The sequence below is a fragment of the Eubalaena glacialis genome, chromosome 4 (assembly GCF_028564815.1).
Source record: "Eubalaena glacialis isolate mEubGla1 chromosome 4, mEubGla1.1.hap2.+ XY, whole genome shotgun sequence".
Lineage (NCBI taxonomy): Eukaryota > Metazoa > Chordata > Mammalia > Artiodactyla > Balaenidae > Eubalaena > Eubalaena glacialis.
This window is the reverse complement of record NC_083719.1, coordinates 179365574-179383563: the sequence shown is the minus strand read 5'-3', so window position 1 is coordinate 179383563 and position 17990 is coordinate 179365574. Positions and strand designations below refer to the sequence as shown.

General features: G+C 59.7%; 3 protein-coding genes and 1 pseudogene across 9 annotated transcripts in view; 3 read left to right on the top strand and 1 right to left on the bottom strand.

Moving 5' to 3' along the window:
* The window catches only part of CARM1 (coactivator associated arginine methyltransferase 1), a 40884-nt gene extending 35981 nt beyond the window's left edge, over positions 1 to 4903 (top strand). The window contains exons 9-16 of one of the 3 annotated variants that reach the window (XM_061190471.1): positions 1323 to 1408; positions 1603 to 1692; positions 2138 to 2275; positions 2366 to 2455; positions 2552 to 2664; positions 2817 to 2894; positions 3148 to 3216; positions 3379 to 4903. In XM_061190471.1, coding sequence (XP_061046454.1) covers positions 1323 to 1408; positions 1603 to 1692; positions 2138 to 2275; positions 2366 to 2455; positions 2552 to 2664; positions 2817 to 2894; positions 3148 to 3216; positions 3379 to 3521 — 807 coding nt within the window. In that variant the 3' untranslated portion in view covers positions 3522 to 4903. Of the gene's footprint in view, positions 1 to 1322; positions 1409 to 1602; positions 1693 to 2137; positions 2276 to 2365; positions 2456 to 2551; positions 2665 to 2816; positions 2895 to 3147 lie in introns of all 3 variants that reach the window. The other 2 variants (XM_061190472.1, XM_061190470.1) reach the window with 2 other exon arrangements.
* YIPF2 (Yip1 domain family member 2) lies at positions 168 to 9654 on the bottom strand. 4 transcript variants are annotated; one of them, XM_061190475.1, is made up of 10 exons: positions 9569 to 9654; positions 9343 to 9403; positions 8456 to 8610; positions 8277 to 8357; positions 7208 to 7295; positions 5837 to 5953; positions 5576 to 5742; positions 5315 to 5497; positions 5095 to 5226; positions 168 to 4998 (listed from the first exon to the last, which is right to left on the bottom strand). In XM_061190475.1, exons 2-9 carry the CDS (start codon positions 9371 to 9373, stop codon positions 5113 to 5115), a joined length of 936 nt encoding a protein of 311 aa, XP_061046458.1. In that variant the 5' UTR covers positions 9374 to 9403; positions 9569 to 9654; the 3' UTR covers positions 168 to 4998; positions 5095 to 5112. The 4 variants fall into 4 exon arrangements, with proteins under 4 accessions (XP_061046458.1, XP_061046459.1, XP_061046457.1 ...); XM_061190476.1 differs by having other exon boundaries at positions 9559 to 9581; XM_061190474.1 differs by having other exon boundaries at positions 9343 to 9626.
* A 110-nt stretch (positions 9655 to 9764) lies between these two features.
* On the top strand, positions 9765 to 12296 carry TIMM29 (translocase of inner mitochondrial membrane 29). Of its 2 annotated transcripts, XR_009700794.1 has the most exons (3): positions 9765 to 9890; positions 9967 to 10726; positions 11422 to 12296. XR_009700794.1 is itself a non-coding variant. In XM_061188772.1 (2 exons), exons 1-2 carry the CDS (start codon positions 9797 to 9799, stop codon positions 10653 to 10655), a joined length of 783 nt encoding a protein of 260 aa, XP_061044755.1. In that variant the 5' UTR covers positions 9765 to 9796; the 3' UTR covers positions 10656 to 10778. The 2 variants fall into 2 exon arrangements, 1 of the variants encoding a protein (XP_061044755.1); XM_061188772.1 differs by lacking the exon at positions 11422 to 12296 and having other exon boundaries at positions 9967 to 10778.
* Positions 12297 to 12360: 64 nt separating this feature from the next.
* LOC133091321 (GTPase HRas-like) lies at positions 12361 to 16933 on the top strand (annotated as a pseudogene).
* The last annotated feature ends 1057 nt before the right edge of the window (positions 16934 to 17990 follow it).

Genomic DNA, 17990 nt, shown 5'->3' with positions numbered 1-17990 from the left:
ATGATGTACTGTCAATATCTATTGACATTAAAAACTAAACCCAAGAAATTTAAAAATACACATTAGTTAATTTAAGGATAACAATAATAACCCATTACATGTTAACATAATTAGCATTTTTAAAAAGAAAACTATTTTGCAAAACTTTCCAGCAAGAATTAGCGACATTTTAAATTTGCAAATCTCTTTAATGGCTGGCTTAGCAGAAGACAGCTGGATTCTGCTTCTGCATTCAATCTGTTGTGGTATAACAGGTGAGTGAATGAATGAGAAGGGCAGAAAACAGTGTTATATCGTGAAAATAGTTTTGACCTTGAGGGTGCTCTGCAAGGGACCACATTTTGAGAACCGCTGCTTTAGGGCATAGTCTTCATGGTCTTGGTGAGCCTGGTGGTTCACAGGGCCCCTTGTTCCAGCCTCCCAGCACCAACATGGTGCTGAACCTTTCCTTAGCTTTTTAATCTCATAGAAGCAGCTTTCTGCTTGATTTCCCTACCCCCATCCCACATGTAGCTCAGGAACTGGCAAATGCCACGAAGTGAAATCACGTGCAGAATGTCCACCTCGAATTTCCACATTTCCGTTTTCTTTAGCACCTTGGCCCCTTGAGTGCTAGCTGCCTTGGTAATCCCCCCACCCAGGGAGGCTGCTGAAAGGCCCCATCCCAAGGGGAAAGGCACAGGCCAAAAAGCATCTCTCTCTCTCTCTCTCTCTCGGATCTTGGCCCCAAAGCTGTGGCTGCTGTGGTCGCTCTCCAGTGATTTCAGACAACTGGGGTTTTTTTCCTTTGTTTTTTATTCAGTTCATATAGTTCTTGGCAGGAGTGTTAGTCTGATAAGAAATCTCCGTCATGGCTGGGAGTGGACGTCAGTGCACAGTTCTCTAACTTTTTTTTTTTTTGTGTGTGTGTGTGAACTTGTTTAATAGTTTATCTTGGAGATCCTTCCCCATCATAAACAGCCTCTTCATTCTTTTTCATGTACATAATCTTTTATTGTTGGGCCATCACTCGTTTCATTAGATGGTTTCCAGCGTGTCGCTACTATAGGCAATCTGTAACTCCGTGTGTAAGTTTGTACATGTGCACATAGATCTGTAGGTTAAAATCCCAGAAGTGGAACTGCCAAGTCTTTAATGCAGATGAATGGTTGTCATTTTGCGAGCTGTCACCTAATTGCCCTCCATTGTGTTGTACCAATTCCTCCTCCCCCAGCATGTCTGAGAAGGGCAAACTGGTTTTAGCTGAATGGCCTAGAGGCCGCGGCCAGACTCAGGACTTCACCCCGTGCCTGAAGTCAGGTCACACCTCTGATCTCTCCCAGGACACATTTGACATCCGGATCCTGATGGCCAAGTCTGTCAAGTACACGGTGAACTTCTTAGAAGCCAAAGAAGGAGATTTGCACAGGTACCGGCACCCATGCCCCGTCCTCCTGGGCCTGGCTCCTGCCAGAGGTCAAGGCCGCAGCCGGCTCCCTCAGGCAGAATTCTCCTCCCAGGGCAGGCGGGCAGGGCCCTGGAGACTCAACACCCGGATACCCCTCTTCTCTCCTGGCAGCCCCTGTTCAGCTTCCCCAGCAATCACTGCCCTTTGCCTTTCAGGATAGAAATCCCATTCAAATTCCACATGCTGCATTCCGGGCTGGTTCACGGTCTGGCTTTCTGGTTTGACGTCGCTTTCATTGGCTCCATGTGAGTGTAACAGGGCAGAGCAGGTGGCCCCTGCCCCTGGCCCCAGGGACTTGCCTGCAGTTGGGAAGCCCAGGCCTGGCTGGCTCAGATGATGAACTGGGGGCTGCGAGGGCAGGACCCGACTCCTCTGGGTTCCACTGTTTCTTCCAAAGGCAGTGGGCGCTGGCCTTCAAGCAGTAGGCTGTTGTGGCAGGGTGGGTGTCTACCCTGTTCTGAGTGACTGTTCTTCACAGGACCTGACTGTGTCTCTTGGCATGTATGTCAGGGTGAGTGGGTGCCCCATGGCTGTGGGGCTATGTGTTAACTTCCTGGACAGCCAGGCTGTCTCGGCTCCAGGGCTGCAGGGGACCCCTGGGTGGCGAGGCACAGATGCCTGGGGAGAGCTCGGGGTGCACAAGGTGGGGGCCGCAGCCCAGGCAAACGCGTGCCTCTTCCTGCTTGGCAGAATGACCGTGTGGCTGTCCACGGCCCCGACGGAGCCCCTGACCCACTGGTACCAGGTCCGGTGCCTGTTCCAGTCACCACTGTTCGCCAAGGCCGGGGACACGCTCTCAGGGACATGTCTGCTTATTGCCAACAAAAGGTGCGAGCTGCTGGCCGGTGCTGGGGGAGGCAGGGGTCCAGTGCATCCACGCAGCCGGCTCATGGCCGGCCCCTTCTGCCTTCTCTACAGACAGAGCTACGACATCAGTATTGTGGCCCAGGTAGACCAGACAGGCTCCAAATCCAGTAACCTCCTGGATCTGAAAAACCCCTTCTTCAGGTAGGATGGGCCCTTGGCCTGCACGCGGTGGGAGGGGGCGTGCCCCTCCTCGCCTGCAGCCCCTCAGCCCTGTCGACCGGTCCGTCTCTGCCGCAGATACACAGGCACGACGCCCTCCCCGCCGCCTGGCTCGCACTACACGTCCCCCTCGGAGAACATGTGGAACACCGGCAGCACCTACAACCTCAGCAGCGGGATGGCCGTGGCTGGTGAGCAGGCCCGCGTGTGGGTGGGGCAGGTGCCAGCGTCACTTCCTGGACACACCTGCGGTGCTTCCTGAGTAAACGCTGGCAGTTCTGGCCCCTCGAAGTCCTGCCCAGGACACTGTCCCCCGCCCCTGACATCTCCCTCCCCGGCACAGGGATGCCGACCGCCTACGACCTGAGCAGTGTTATCGCCGGCGGCTCCAGCGTGGGCCATAACAACCTGATTCCTTTAGGTGAGCGCACGGGGCGGGGGCGGGGGGGGGGGGGCGGCGCTGGGGGCGAGCTCAGGCCTTTGGCCTCACCCCCTTTTCTTCTTCCTGGGGGCTGAGGTCCCCTGCGCCGTTCCTCTCTGCCTCGCTCTGCCAGCACCGCGCCCACCCTCCCCATACCCGAGTGTGAGCACCCACTACGCCGGGCACGTGGGCCGGGCGGGCTGGGGGCGGTGACGCCATCTCCTTTCCTTCCTTCCTTCCTCTTGCTGCGCAGCCAACACGGGGATTGTCAATCACACCCACTCCCGGATGGGCTCCATAATGAGCACGGGGATTGTCCAAGGTAACGGTGGGCGGGGGGAGCAGGGTCCCGCGGGTGTGAGGGTGCCCACCGCCGGGCGCCCACCTGCCCTCTCGCCTGCGCTCTCTCTCTCTGACTCTGCCGTGGGTCTGGGCGGGCGAGGGGGCAGAGCTGGCCCCTCAATGCCCACACCCCGCCCCACAGGGTCCTCCGGCGCCCAGGGCAGCAGCGGCGGCAGCTCCAGCGCCCACTACGCGGTCAACAGCCAGTTCACCATGGGCGGCCCCGCCATCTCGATGGCCTCGCCCATGTCCATCCCAACCAACACCATGCACTACGGGAGCTAGGCCCCTCTGGCGTGGAACGGACTGACAGCACCAGGAAACCAAATGAAGACCCTGCCCAGCCCCCCTCCACCCGGGTGGCTCTCACCCTTGTACCAGAGAAGCCCAAACACCTGCTCACAGCCCTCTTTGCTACGGGAACTTGAACACTTTTTTACACGATGTTGCCGCCGCCCCCAGCCCGCTGCCCGCCCACCCACATCTTGGCCCTGAGCGCGTGTCGCTGCCATATTTTACACACGATCGTGTCGTGGGAGCCCTGTTACCCGCTCCTGCCCTCTCCACCCTGACCTCGGTTTGAAATCTTCTGTAACAGGTGTGTCCGGGCCTGACAGCTGCAGGCCTGGCAGGGAGGGAGGGGAGCAGCTGCCGCCCGCCCCCCCACCCCATCCCCTCAGGCCTGCCCCCTGCCTGTCTTCAGTGGGAAGGCAGTCCTGGCCAGGCGGGGCCTCCCCTTCAACTACCAGGCCTTGGTCACAATGGGCGTGACATGCTGCTTTTTTTAATTTTATTTTTTTACGAAAAGAACCAGTGTCAATCCACAGACCCTCCGAGACATCAGGCCGGCCGGGCCGAGCCAGCAGCCCCTCTCCCCAACTCAGAGGCTCGGTGGCGAGGGGCAGCCCTGCCGAGTCTTCAGGATGGGGCGGGGCCAGGCCTCTGGAGCCCCTCGGCCCCCTCCCACCAAAGGGTTCACCTCACACTTGAATGTACAACCCACCCGGCTGTCGGGAAGGCCCTCCGTCCTCGGCCCCTGCCACTTGCTGCTGTCCTGTCCCTGAGCCCCTGCAGGTCCCACACCCACACCAAGAGCTAGAACAGGTGGCCCCGTGGGCCCTGGGCCTGGAGGGAAGGGTCACTGTCAGCCGCTTGAGCAGACATAGAAACCTCAAGGGTCTGTCGTGGAAGGCATCCTTTTTCCTTGTAGCTAACGCTAGGCCTGTGTATCCCCTTCAGTATTTGTAGATGCTCCAGTCCCTACTACTATGATGGCATTTTGGTCCCTCCCCAGCCTGGGAAGGGGCCTTGCAGGGACCTCTCCAAAAAAAGAAAAAAAGAAAAGAAAAGAAAAAAAAACCAATAAAGAAGGAAATGTACGTTTCAGCACAGGCAATTTTCTTCTACTTCTGCTCCCCGTTTCTAACACCCCAAACTCGGATGTGGTGGAGCTCAGGCTAGGCCCAAGGCCCACCTACTGGGCCCCCCAGGAAGAGCAGGCACAGCCGAGGCTGGGGTGGCCCCCTGCGCTGCCCGCCCATCCTGGCAGGTGGCCTGTGGGGCAATGGCTGCCCTGGAAGCTCCCTGCTCTGCCCCTCTCCCGCCTTTATATAAATTCTCTGAATCACCTTTGCATAGAAAATAAAAGTGTTTGCTTTGTAAGAAAAGTCTGGAAAGTAGCAAAATCATCTCGAGGTCTCAGGGGAGCCTTCAGTCACCGTCTGGGGGGCAGGGCAGGCAGAGGCGCCCCCTTATGTTGGGCCTGAAAGAGAGAAACTCCTAGGAGTAGCCCCATGACTTCTAACCTTGGGATGGGGGCCGGAGACCCCCTCAGCCACAGCCGGAAACAGTTCCTCACCTGCGGGCTCCAGCCTTCCTAGGCTGCTGCGGACCTTGGCGGGGGCGGCGACAGTAGTACGGTTGGGGGCTGAGACGTGGCCTGGTGGGGAGCTGCCGCGGGCTCCGGAGGCAGCGGCTGGAAGAAGTAAAACTGAACCGAGAGAGCCCTGGGTCAGCATCAGAGCCAGCAAGCCAACCCCCGACCCCAGGCCCAGCCTGTGACCACCCCAGCCGGGTACCTTACAGCCCGTGGCCAGGAGGGCGTGCAGCAGCACCACCACGGACAGCAGCAGCACCGCCGCCAACCGGCTGTCCTCACGGACGACGGGCCAGAGGGTGAACACCAGGCCCGCGGCTGACAGGGCCAGGGCCAGGGCCCCGGAGAGCCACTGCAGCCAGGGGACAGGGATGAGCCACAGGACCTGGGCACGACACAGGCAGCTGGCTACCGGGTTGTCCTCGTGGCGCCCGGGGCCCACCCGTCCCTGAGCCCCACTCACCACAGTGGGGATGAAGACAAAGAGGGAGTAGCCGTAGACGCACACCGTCTCCAGGAAGGTGTAAGGCCCCATGCGCTCCCGGACACCCTTGCGCCACTGCAGGAAGCCCCACAGCGCCAGCGGCACGAGCCACGCGTAGCAGTAGATGGCGGTGCCAGCCACGGTCACTGCGGGCAAGGCAGGTAATCGCCCCCGGGCCACGGCACCGGCCCCCCCCCCCCCCGCCCCCGCCAGGTACCAGGCCTTGCCCACTTCGCCTACCTTTGTGGAACTGGGGGCTGTAGTGGATGGAGGGATCCCTCCTTTGGGCCAGCACCAGGGTCAGGTTGCCGGTGACGGCCAAGACGAAGGCCAGTGTGGCACAGATCCAGAAGGGGCCTGCGGGCGGGGCACGGTCAGGGTCCCAGGGTGGGAGCTCCCAGGACAGGTGACTTGTCCCATCTTGTCCCAGCCTCTTCCCAGGCTCCGGGCTGCCTCCACCCCTCCACCCCATCGACCCCACTCATCGACCCGGTGTCACACCAGCGACAAACTGGCGGCTGAATCCAGTGCTGGCGCCCAGCACTCATCGTTCTTGGCCTCTTGATGGCCTTTGACATAGCTGATGCCCTCCTTCTGGAAACACTCTCCATGTGGTTCCCAGGACTTTACGTTTTTGCTTTTGTCTCATCTCACTGGCAACTCCTCAACCTTTTTGACTCCCTGAGCTCTTTAACAGCGGGGAGCCGGCCCGGGGCCCAGTCTTCAAACCTCTTCTCTGCGTTCATTCACCCCTTGTGTGATCTCGTTCAACCTCAGGGCCTTAGGCCACCTCTGTGCCTACAACCCCCAAATGTCTCAAGTCTGGGCCTCTGCCCTGAACCTGCGGCTCCTATTCAACGTTTCCACTCCACCCCACCACACTGCCCGCCTTTCCGCATCAGTAAATAGCAACTCCCGCTTTTTGGTAGTCCAGCCAAAAACTCCAGAGCCTCCTTATCGCCTCTCCTTCCACCCCACATCTGACGTGTTGGCTTCATCTTTGACGTATGCCAGAATCCAACACCCGGCTCTCTCCACCCCAGGCCAGGCCCATCATCCCATGCTGGACCTCAGCAGTCACCTCCTCCCTGGTCTCCCAGCTTCTGCCCTCCCCCCGACCCCGCTCCCGCCCCAGGCCCAGAGCACCTAAGGACACTTAACTAAGATCCCTTCTCACCACAGCATAGGAGTCCTGTGTGACCTGTCCTGTCACCTCTGTGGCCTCCTGGCAGCTCACTCCAGTCCAATGACAGTGCTGCCCTGCAGTTCAGGCCTGTTTCCAGCACGTCCCACTTCTGTAATGTTCTTCCCCGGGGTCTCCCCACACCCCGCCCTGACACCAACCAGGCTCATTCTCTCACCCTCCTCAGAGGGGTCTTCCCTGACCAACCCGTGCGAAATCGCAATTCCCATCCTCTAAACCCTGTGCTTCTCTTCCTAGCCCCAACGCCCTCTGCAGCCTCATTTGGCTCTGTCTCCCTGAACAGAGTGTAAGTTTCACGCTCTCCATGAGTGATTCTGCTTTGTTCTCAGCTGTATACTGGGGCCTGGCACTCAGTCTACATTTGTTCAATGAACAATCGAATGAACTGAATGCACAACCTCACTCACCATACAGGTCTGGCCGATTCCGCAGACGGTGCCGTACAAAGTTGTGGCCGGGCCGGGGCAGCAGCGAGCCTTTGATCCGGTCCAGGACCTGGGGGACAAGGCCGGGGCCTAGGATGGAAGCCCACCTGGGGCTCTTCACCACCCAGGAGGAGAGGGGTCGAGCTCCTTAGGGGCTCCTTCCCTGCTGACCTCCCACCTCCTCTCTCTACACTCTACCAGAAGGGGCTCCTGTCTTCCTATGGCCTGGAGCCCGCCCCTTCCCCGGGCAGCCCCCACTCAATATCCCAGCGTCCCACCACTCTGAAGGACGCTTCAGGGCCTGCCATCTTATTCTTTGCTTCCTCCTCCTCCAGCTTGGCTGCCCCGGACTCCCCTTTTTGCTCTCTCCCCCCACCCCATTAACAGTCATCAACAAGTCCTAGTCCTGGGCGTTCTCCTTCCCCCATCTCTCCCAACGTGTTCCCTACTCCGCAGCCCTGGTTTATTACCATCTCCCACCCTGGCCTGGGGCCTCCGATCCATGTTCCATGCTACTCAAGCCTCTCCTGCGCTAAACCCTTCCATGACTCCCCAGCACCCTTAGAATAAAACCCAGACTCCTTAACATAGCTCGTGAGGCCCTTGGTGATCTGGCTTCTCTCCACCAGTCCCCCACCTCACTCTCCAGCCTGAGTGACAGGTTGCCTCTGCAGTAGTGTGTGCCTTCTCTCACCTTTGGTCCTCCGCATATGCTGTTCCCTGTGCCTGGAACATACTTACGCTTCCCTCCACTCTGCCTGGCTAGGTCTACCTTCTCCTCTAAGTCTCAGCAAATTCCTCACCTCCTCCAGTGGGCCCTTCCCTAACCCACCATATCACCTGTGTCCCCCGTGTTCCCAAGAGTCCCGGTCACGCCACATCCCTGCAGTGCACATAGTCACACCTACCAGCCTGGGTAGGAGCTCTTGTTCTCCCAGGTGCATATTGCCAGCACTTGCCCAGGGCCTGGTGCACAAGAAGTGCTCGGTGACTAGTGTCTGAACCCCAAGCGTGACTCCAAGTCCCATGCCACCAGCTTTCCCGGCCTGACCTGTGCGGTGTCCACGTCAAAGAAGCTCTGATAGTAGCCAAAGGTCCAGAAACCAGGCTGCTGCTTCTCCTCCTGCAGGAGCTGCAGAGTGCAGGCTTTCAGCGCTGGGTGGGGGGGGGGGGATGGCAGGGGTGGGTGGTAGGGACAAGAGGCAGGGCACGGGGACTTATGGGACTCACCGCGGTCTTGTCACTCTCCTCCACCTCGTCCTCAGCTCCGTAGCTGCCACCTGAGTCCATGGCCACAGCCACGTGCCGCTGGGGGACCAGCTGATCACCTCTGGTGGTGGCCTCATTTGGGGTCTGGGCCAGCAGATTAGTAGCTTCCTCGAACTCTGTCGAGAAGGCATATGGGACACAGGCGTATTTGGGAGTCAAGACAATTTGGTTTCGGGGCTTCCCCGGTGGCGCAGTGGTTAAGAATCCGCCTGCCAATGCAGGGGACACGGGTTCGATCCCTGGTACGGGGAGATCCCACATGCCGCGGAGCAACTAAGCCTGTGCGCCACAACTACTGAGCCCGCGAGCCACAACTACTGAAGCCCACGCGCCTAGAGCCCGTGCTCTGCAACGAGAAGCCACCGCAATGAGAAGCCTGCGCACCGCAGCGAAGAGTAGCCCCCACTCGCCGCAACTAGAGAAAGCCCGCGCGCAGCAACGAAGACCCAACGCAACCAAGATAAATAAATAAATAAATTTATCAAAAACAAACGAAACAATTTGGTTTTGCCCACTGCTCATCTGGGGGCCAACGCTAACCGTGACCACCTGGGTGTTCACCCCCAACTAAGGGCACGTCTTCCTCAACTCTGGTGAGTGGGAAGGAGGTGTGTCCCCTCCCTTCTAACATAGGCCCGCAGCTGAGGGCTGATTCTGGAATGAGGTAGAGGCTCGGGTTTGAGGCCTGAGTTTAGGGCGGGAGCGGGATTCGAGTTAGGGATGGGTTTCATGCCTGGGTCGGGGTTCACAGCTGACTGGGGTTCGGGTTAGATCTGAGTTGGAACCCGGATGGGAAGTTCCGGCCAGCGGAGGGAGCAGGAGTCGGGCCCGGTCGCGGATGCACTCACCGTGGAAGGCCAGCTCGTCTGCCGCTGCCATGGTCGCTCAGGGCCGTCACCGCATCCCGCTCTGAGGACAGAGGCCAATCAGGCCCGCCCCCGACCTCTCTCGGGGCCCCTCCTGGAGGCTAGCCTCAGCCCCGAGCCCGGTCTGGGGGCTAACGGCACCCACCGGGGCGTGAACTCGCCGCTCCCGCCCCACAGGTGCACCCACGGCACCCCCACCTGCGGCTACCTCAACCGGCGGGGCCCGGACTCTCTGCGCCTGCGCAACCCGCCTGCCAGCCACAGACGACCGTACTCCGATCTGACAGCAACATCCGGCGTCGGTCCGTATTCTACCCTCTTCCGATGGGAAGCCACTTCCGGAAGTGTTGACGCTTGCGCAGAAGAGACTCCCCGGGCCTTCTGCTTCGCCTACCTGGCGTTTCTCTTCGGAGTACGGACGCAAAGCCGGAAGACAATGGCGGCGGCCGTTCTGAAGAGATTTTGGCCCCGAAGCCGCGGAGAGACTGGTGACGCTGCGGCCGCAAAGCCCGGCGTGTGGGCACGGTTGGGTGAGTAGCGGCGGGAGGCGGCGGGGTGGGCGGTCGCAGCGGCCGGACCGGCCTCATCGCGCCTCTCTCCCCTCAGGCGCCTGGGCCCGCGCGCTGCTCCGGGACTACGCTGAGGCCTGCGGGGACGCGGCGGCGGCGGCGAGGGCCCGACCCGTGCGGGCGGCCGTGTACGTGGGGCTGCTGGGTGGCGCGGCGGCCTGCTGCGCCCTCGCGCCGAGCGAGGCGGCCTTTGAGGAGGCGCTGCTCGACGCGTCGGGGACCCTCCTGCTGCTGGCGCCCGCCACGCGCAACCGCGACTCGGAGGCGTTCGTGCAACGGCTGCTCTGGCTGCGGGGTCGCGGCTGCCTGCGTCACGTGAGCCTGGGCCTCTGCTCGCTGGTGTACGAGGCGCCCTTCGACGCCCAGGCCAGCCTCTACCAGGCCCGCTGCCGCTACCTGCAGCCCCGCTGGGTCGACTTCCCGGACCGGATCTTGGATGTGGGCTTCGTGGGCCGCTGGTGGGTGCTGGGGGCCCGGATGCGCGACTGCGACGTCAACGACGACGAGTTTCTGCACCTGCCGGCACGTCTGCGCGTCGTCGGGCCCCACCAGCTGCACTCGGAGGCCAACGAGCGGCTCTTCGACGAGAAGTTCAAGCCCGTGGTGCTCACCGACGATCAGGTGGACCAGGCGCTGTGGGAGGAGCAGGTCTTGCAGAAGGAGAAGAAGGACCAGCTCGCCCTGAGCCAGGCCGACCCGCTGGTGCCGTCGGAAGTCGCGAGATGAAACCCAGACCAGCCTGGGTCCCGATCGGGCTCTGAGCCCGGGCAGACTGTTGGCCCAGGATTGTGCAGTTGGTGCGAGTGAGCCTCAAACGCCGAGTGACGGAAATAAATTATTTGCACTGTTCTCTCCCTGCTTTTTCACAAAATCGGGGGCCTCCCTCTCACCTGTTGATTGTGAGCTGACGCTAATTCAGGGCCTCCTTGGTCTAGGAGTTGGGGAGAGCAGAGCGGCCTGCCATGTTATGTTTAGCACTGCCAGAGTTAATAAGGAGCATTAGACCGAAATAAGCCTTTTTTCACTGGGCTTCACAGCCTGAGGTATCACAGTTGTTAGGTAGCTCCCAAGCTCTACTAAGAACTTTGAGACTGACCTGGGATAGGTGAAGCACCCTCTCTACACCTCAGATTCCTTCTCTGTAAACAGGAGCACAGTCTGCTCGGGGTGTTAGCAAAATCAGAGACCAGCAGAAAGCACTTGGTACCTAGCAGGCCCTCGCGGTGTGCAGTGGGGCTGAGTGGGGAGGATTGCGGCTCTGACTCCACACCCTTCCTGCCCGACCCTGGGAAGGGAGCACAGCTCCCCAGCTTCACCTGCAGCCCCGCAGGGCCGCCCCGGGAAGTGCTCAGTAAACGGAGGACCACAGAGCCGGGAGCCTGGGTTCGCTTCTCTCTCAGAGCAAAAGGACGCTTGGCTATAACAGGAACATTTTCCAGTTCTCTCTTTTTCTTTTCATTCTTAAGTAGCTTGAATCACTTCAATTTTCCAGACCAGTCCAGGAGTTGGCCTCTAGATGTCCTCAGGGGCTGCAGGAGCCGGGCCGGGCGAGGTGCCTACTGTCCTCAGTAGGTGAGGGGCGCAGGTGAGACACGGGCAGAGGTGCTCCGCTCTGCCTCACCCAGGCCAGCCCCTCTGGCTGTGTGTCCCTGGCCCTGTCTTCTGGGACCCCACAAGTGTGCTGGGTGCCCCCGAGAGGAGGCCCGCCCATGACCATGGGGCAAGGCAGGTCTCCCACCCGCCAGAGCCCCATGGACCCCTGCGAAGAGCTCGGGCACCACGTGGCCACCACACACACCAGGCGAGCCTGGAGTTTAGAAAATCACTGCCTACTGACCCTGCAAGGGACCCCCTTCTTTAAGCATCACAAAATGGGGACACCCCAGCTAGGAGCGTTGGCCCCAGGCCGTTTTCCTTTCTTACCTGTTCCCTTGTTTCCATACCTCTTTTGAGTCTTTTCCTGTGATCAGCTTCTGCTTCCTGGAGCTCTGGCCCCCGCCTGCCCACCTCCTCACCTGCCTTATGTTTTCCAAACTTCTGGCATTGGGGCCTCGTGGGTTTCCCTTTATTTCCCCTTTATGTAGATCTTTTCCTTGGAGCAGAGCCCCATCCTGCCAGGGCAGGGGTTCTTTCTGTCTGCCTGTCACCCTGTGCCTGGAGCAGCACCTGGCATGCAGTAGGCGCTCAGTGAATACTTGTCAAATGCACCAGCATGCCAGGTGGGGGGTGGCTGGAGCTGCTTGTCGACTGCCACTTGGCAGTCCCGGCACACTGCTGTGCCCTCCACTGTGGCAAGGCCTGTTCTCGTTGGGGCACTGGTACCCTCAGCCCACGGCACTTCCAGTTCTCGCCTTATCCCTACCCAGCAGCTACTAATTCAGGTGCTTGCTTGGGAGATGCTCTTAGCTGTCCGTCCTGTGTTTGGGGGGCCGGCTCCCTGCTTCTCTGACACAGTCATTAAGTGCAGCTGGAGGTCGGACCCCACCCACCTCTGGGCTGGAGGTGTCACAGGTGAGCGTCTGGGCCACCCTTCTTGCTGGGGCCCCTGTTACCTGGGTGTCTGGGCACAGAGGGCAGGCCGGGCCTGGGCAGGCTGGCCCAGGGAGCTCAGCAGGTGTGCCCTGCTGGTCTGGCCATGCTGAGTGAGGCTTCCTTGGCTGGTGGGACAGGAGACCACTGCAGTGCCTTGTGCTGCGGTCCCTTGAGGACTGATGATGGAGTATAAGCTCACGGTGGTGGGTGCCAGAGGCGTGGGGAAGAGTGCCCTGACCATCCAGCTCATCCAGAGCCACTTTGTGGATGAGTACCATCCCACCATAGAGGTGAGCCGGCCCGGCTCCTGTCCACAGCCCAGCTCCTGACACGGGCTTGTCTTCCACCCGCACTGCAGGAGGGGTCTCCTTGTCATTGGTCCTGGGGGGCACGAGAGAAGCGAGGGAGGGTCCCATCCCTGGAGGGCCAGCTGTCTCTAAGCAGTGTCCTCCCCAGGATTCCCACCGGAAGCAAGTGGTCATCGATGGGGAGATGTGCCTGCCAGGCATCCTGGACACGGTGGGCCGGGAGGAGTACAGCGCCATGCGGGCCCAGCACATGTGCACCCGGGAGGGCTTCCTCTGCCGTCAACGACGCCAAGTCTTTCAAGGACCAGATCCTTTGAGGACATCCGCCAGTACAGGTGAGCTGCCCGGCAACCCTCGGGGGCCTCCCATCCTCTCTCTGCGTGCCCCAGGTGCAGCCGAGCCCGCAGCCCACCGGCTGGCTCACGCCTTCCCCCTTGCAGGGAGCAGATCGAGTGGGTGAAGGAATCGGACGACATGCCCAGGGTGCTGTTGGGGAACAAGTGTGACCTGGCCACGTGTACCGTGGAGTGTCAGCAGGCCCAGGACCTGGCCCGCAGCTATGGCGTCCCGTACACGGAGACTTCGGCCAAGAAGTGCCAGGTGTGCCGGCCCCCTGCCCTGCAGCCAGCCAGGGCCCCGCCCTGCCCAGGAGCAGCTCTTACTGCCCCCTCTCCCTCGATGCAGGGCAGCCGCTCTGGCTCTGGCTCTGGCTCTGGCTCTGGCTCCAGCTCCAGCTCCAGGACCCTCTGGGACCCTCCGGGACCCCTGTTGCCCAGCAGCCCCTCACGCTGTAAGTCTCCCCGGACGTCAGGGCAGTGAGGGAGGCCAGCATCCGGGTCTGGGCCGACACAGCTCCCGGGGGATGTGGAGGTCCCCGGAGAGAGCTGCCCTGACCAGGCTGGAGCGGTGACCCTGGGGCCCCGGCCCCTGTACCCCCAGAGCAGCAAGTAGGTCCCAATTGGCCCAACCCTCCAGGAGGCTGTGGGGGAGTTGCTGAGGACAAGCCTCCCAACGGGGTGGCCCTGGGGATCAAGATGGGCAGGGCCCAGCTTCCCGTTTGCGGGGTGGGGTGAGGAAGGGGCTGGGGTTCCAGCTGAGGCCAAGGCAGTGGTCCCCCACAACGAGCCGGCCCGCTCTTCCCAGGGCGTGGAGGATGCCTTCTACAAGCTGGAGCGCACGAGCCGGCAGCACAAGACGAGCAAGCTGAGTCCGCCCGCCCGACGGGGGCGGCCTGGGGTGCCTGAGCTGCAGGTGCCTGCTCTCCTGACTGAGGCACAGGCGACAGGCGTGGAAGAGGCACAAGCAGGGAAGATACAGGGAAGGAAGGAAGTGCCGCTGCTGGAGCCCGGCCAGCCCAGGTAGGTGACAGAGGGACCACGGGTCTGCCGGGATGCTTTGCACAGACTGTCGTGAACTGATGCTACTGGCCCCCCAGCTATCACTCTTCTCCAGCCCCATACAGGCCCACTGGGCACATGCTGAGTCACTGTAAAGTATCTGATGGTCTTGACCCTGGTGTTTGGGTGAGCCCGGGAGGCTGTTGTGCGTGTGGCCCCCCAGGAGGCATGCGGGAACCTCAGCTTCGTCTAGCTGGCGGCCCCTCTGCCTCTGGGGGCCCCGGGGGCGTCTTGCAGAGACCCCTGGGTGCTGCAAGAATGGGCCAGTCTAGCACGTAACACATGAAACTTTATTTACCTTCAACCAGCAAAGGGGAAAACTGAGACAAAGGCTGTCCCTTCCCCTGAGAGGGAGGCTTTCATAGGGAAGGGCTCGGGGGGCGGGGAGCTCATTTGGACTCCGGCTGGGGTGTATCTCCTGAGTTTTGGGGACCCTGCAAGGCAGTAACTGACTTTGGCAAAGGCAAGGGTGCAGCCTGTTGGGTCCAGCCCGCCCAGTAGCACCCTCTGCTCTGCCTCGCGGGGACCAGGTGGCTGCGGGGCTTTGGCATGTGGCCAGCCCTGCCTCCTTATGTGTATGGGGGTGCAGTCGGCCCACCTGCCCCTGCCACCCCCTCGGTGGAGGTGACCTGTTGCTCCCAGAGCCACCTCAGGTCACCGAAGTGGCCTTGTGGGGCACGTCCAGGCCCCAGCTGGCCACCTGCGGCTCCGAGAGGGCTCGCCTGGCCTTGGGCCAGAATTCTGGACTGGCCAGGGTGGCCCCTTTAGTCATCATCCTGGGTGGGGGGGTGCTCATGGCGTGCCTGCCCTCCCGGGGCCCAACTGCAGGGAAGGCCAGCGTGAAGCAGCAGGGCGTGTCGCTGGATTCCCGGGGCCTCGGGGTCACTGTGCTCACAGTCACGTTGTCTTCTGGAGGCCCCTGTGTGTCCAGCTTCACTGAGGACACAGATGTAAGGGGGTTGTAGGCACGTGCGCAGCCTTGCGGCAGCTCTTGGGGTGCTGCCCCGGCTCCATTGTGGCCGTGCTGGTCACTGGCCCTGGAGGGGCACTGGCTGCAGGTGCCACAGGGCAGGAGGAGCGTCCTGGGCCCGGCAGCTCTGTCTTCGTCAGGCTGGGCAGAGCCGGTGGCAGGGGCCTCAGTGGGGTTGCAGGGCCAGGCCTGTCGTGCGGCCCTGGGGGTGGCCCGGCCAGGTGCCGCAGGGGAAGGGACCCAGCATTCCGGCTGAAAGCTGATGTCCGCAGGCCACTTGGCCTGTGGCCTCATGGTTCACTGGGAGTTTTGGGAGGGAATTCCATCGCCGTGGCAACAGCCAATCCTGAGGGCTGTCCTGGGCTGCGGGCCGGCAGGCCAGACGTGGAGCTGATGTTCCTCGAGGGAATGTTCTGGAAAGAGCAGATGGGGTGGGGGCTACCTCCCTTGGGGCCCCACAGGAGTCTGGGTTACTGGAAACGTTCATCCCTGCTAAGATTCCGATTAATAATATGGCATCTTCAGGATCAAAACTCAAGTTTCATGACGACAGCAATGCTTATTAGGCCTCGAGCTAATTGTTACAAAACCTTTCCGCTGCGGCGAGCACCTGGCAGCCCCGTCAAGTGCGGGTCTCATCAACCCAGGAGTTAGGTGCTGTTTCTGTCCCAAAAAGTGGAGTCTGCACCCCAGCCTTTCTGTCTCAGTCTAAGATTGGGGAGCCTCCTACATCACCTCTGTGACCCTGTGCGCCTGCATCCTGACCATCGTGAAGACCCCTGGAAGGGGCAGGGCCTGGGTGCGGGGATCCTCACGGTGTCATACACGGAGTAGGCTGCCAGCGCGTGGAACAGGGCTTGCTGCCTGGGGAAGGGGACACAGGGGTGCTTGTTTCATGCTGATGCTCTTAGTTTCATATTGTCTGACAAACCCTCATGACAAAACAGGTGTGTTTAAGAAATAAGGCAAAAAAGCAGTGAAGTCTTCAGGGCACCTCAGTGTGAAACATTTTTCAGGGGTAAAGCGTACATGCAAGGAAACGCATAGATCCCAAGTGTACAGTGTGACGAGCTTTGACTTTCTTTATTTTTTCAGTTTGCACACAGAACAGCTCAGTCTCTGGGATGCACGGCCCGTGGGTTTCACACAAGGGTGGGGCCGCCGCATCCGCGCTCCAGCGTCAGCCCCCAGCCTCGCAGCCCCGGCAGCCACTGCTCCTTATCCTCCTGGGGCTGTGCCTTTTCCAGAACGTCCTGTGAATGGAGTCATGGGTCTGGATTCTTTCACTTAGCAAAACAAGTCTAAGACTCATCCATGCTTTGAGTGAATCAATAGCTGGTTCCTTTGTGTCCCTGAATCGTAGTCCGTTTCATGGAATTCCACGGTTTTTCCATTCCCTCTTTGAAGATCATCTTGGTTGCTTCCAGTTGTTAACGATCATGAGCAAAGCAGAGAAGATTGCATGCAGGTTTTATGTGGATGTATGTTTTCAAGTCCTTTGGGTAAATCCGAAGGAGCATGATTGCTGAGCACATGGTGAGGGGGTGTGAGGTTTTGTAAGAAACCGGCAAGCTGTCTCCCACGGTGGCTGCGCCATATGCATCCCCACCGGTGCTGGACGAGAGTTCCTGTTGCTCCACGTCCTCGCCAGCACTTTGGTTCTTATTTTGCGCGAGTCTTTCATGAGATATACGATTGGCAAATCTTTTCTCCCACTCTAGCTTTTTCATTCTCTTAACTGTGTCTTTTGCAGAATGACAGTTTTACATTTAGATACGGTTGTACTTGTCGCTGCTTTCCATCATGATTTTATTAAAGTTCCTTACTGATGGGCACTCATGTTTCTCTGATCTGGCAAATGCACAAGGGCCAACGGAGGGCTCCGAGCTCGTGCGCTTCCCACCTGTAGAGGACGCTGTCTGTCACCTTCACGCTCTTAGCTTTAACAGTGTGTTCATGGTACCCGATGACCCCCAACCAGAACCCTCTGAGATTCCTCGACCTTCCCTCATAGCTGTGACCTCGCTGCTGAGGTGAGACGGGCACGGTGACATTGATTTGGTGTCAATGTGCACATCTCTTAGGAGCGAGATGAAGAAGCATATTTTATCATTCCTTCCTTTTTTGTGTGAACTATCCCTTCTTATCATTTCTCATATTTTTGCCTTGTAGGAAATTGATTTGTAGAAAGTCCTCACCCATTAAGGGCATTAGAACTGTAAATATTTTTCCCCAGTTTCATGGTTCCTTTGAGTTTGATTAGGGATTTTTCCCCCATGCCGACACTTGATTTTCATGTGGTTGAATCAGCCACTTTTTAAAGTGGAATCTAAGATTCTGTCTGACTCAGAAAGGCTTTGGGTAATTACGGTAGCATTAGTGTAACCTTTATCTATGTCTTGTAGCTGGTGTGCCTAGTCCCTCATTCACACTTTTACAGGGTTTTCCCAGCTGTTCTTGCTTAGTTACTCTGCATGTGAACTTTCGAGTCAGCTCCTCTAAGTCCCGAAACAGCTGGCACGACATCTTCCTGGGGCTCCTCCATGTCGTCGACTCAGGTCGCGCACGTCCTCAGGGCGCGGCACCCCGTGTGGTCTCTGACTCCCCACCTGGCCGTGGGGAGGGGTCGGCAGGCTGGGCACGTGGTCAAGTTCCTGCAAGGAGGGCGTTCGGGGGTCTCTAACTTCTCAGAACCAAGACCCCACTAAAGCAGAGCAACGTGAATAAGGCCCTGCGTGGGCACCACACCAGCCTCCCTGTGCTGTCGGCCTGGTTCCACCACGTCATCTGACACAGGTGTCCCCCTCCAGCTCTGGCTCCCGAGGAGGCCTGTGCGTGCCAGTGTGGGAGGCGT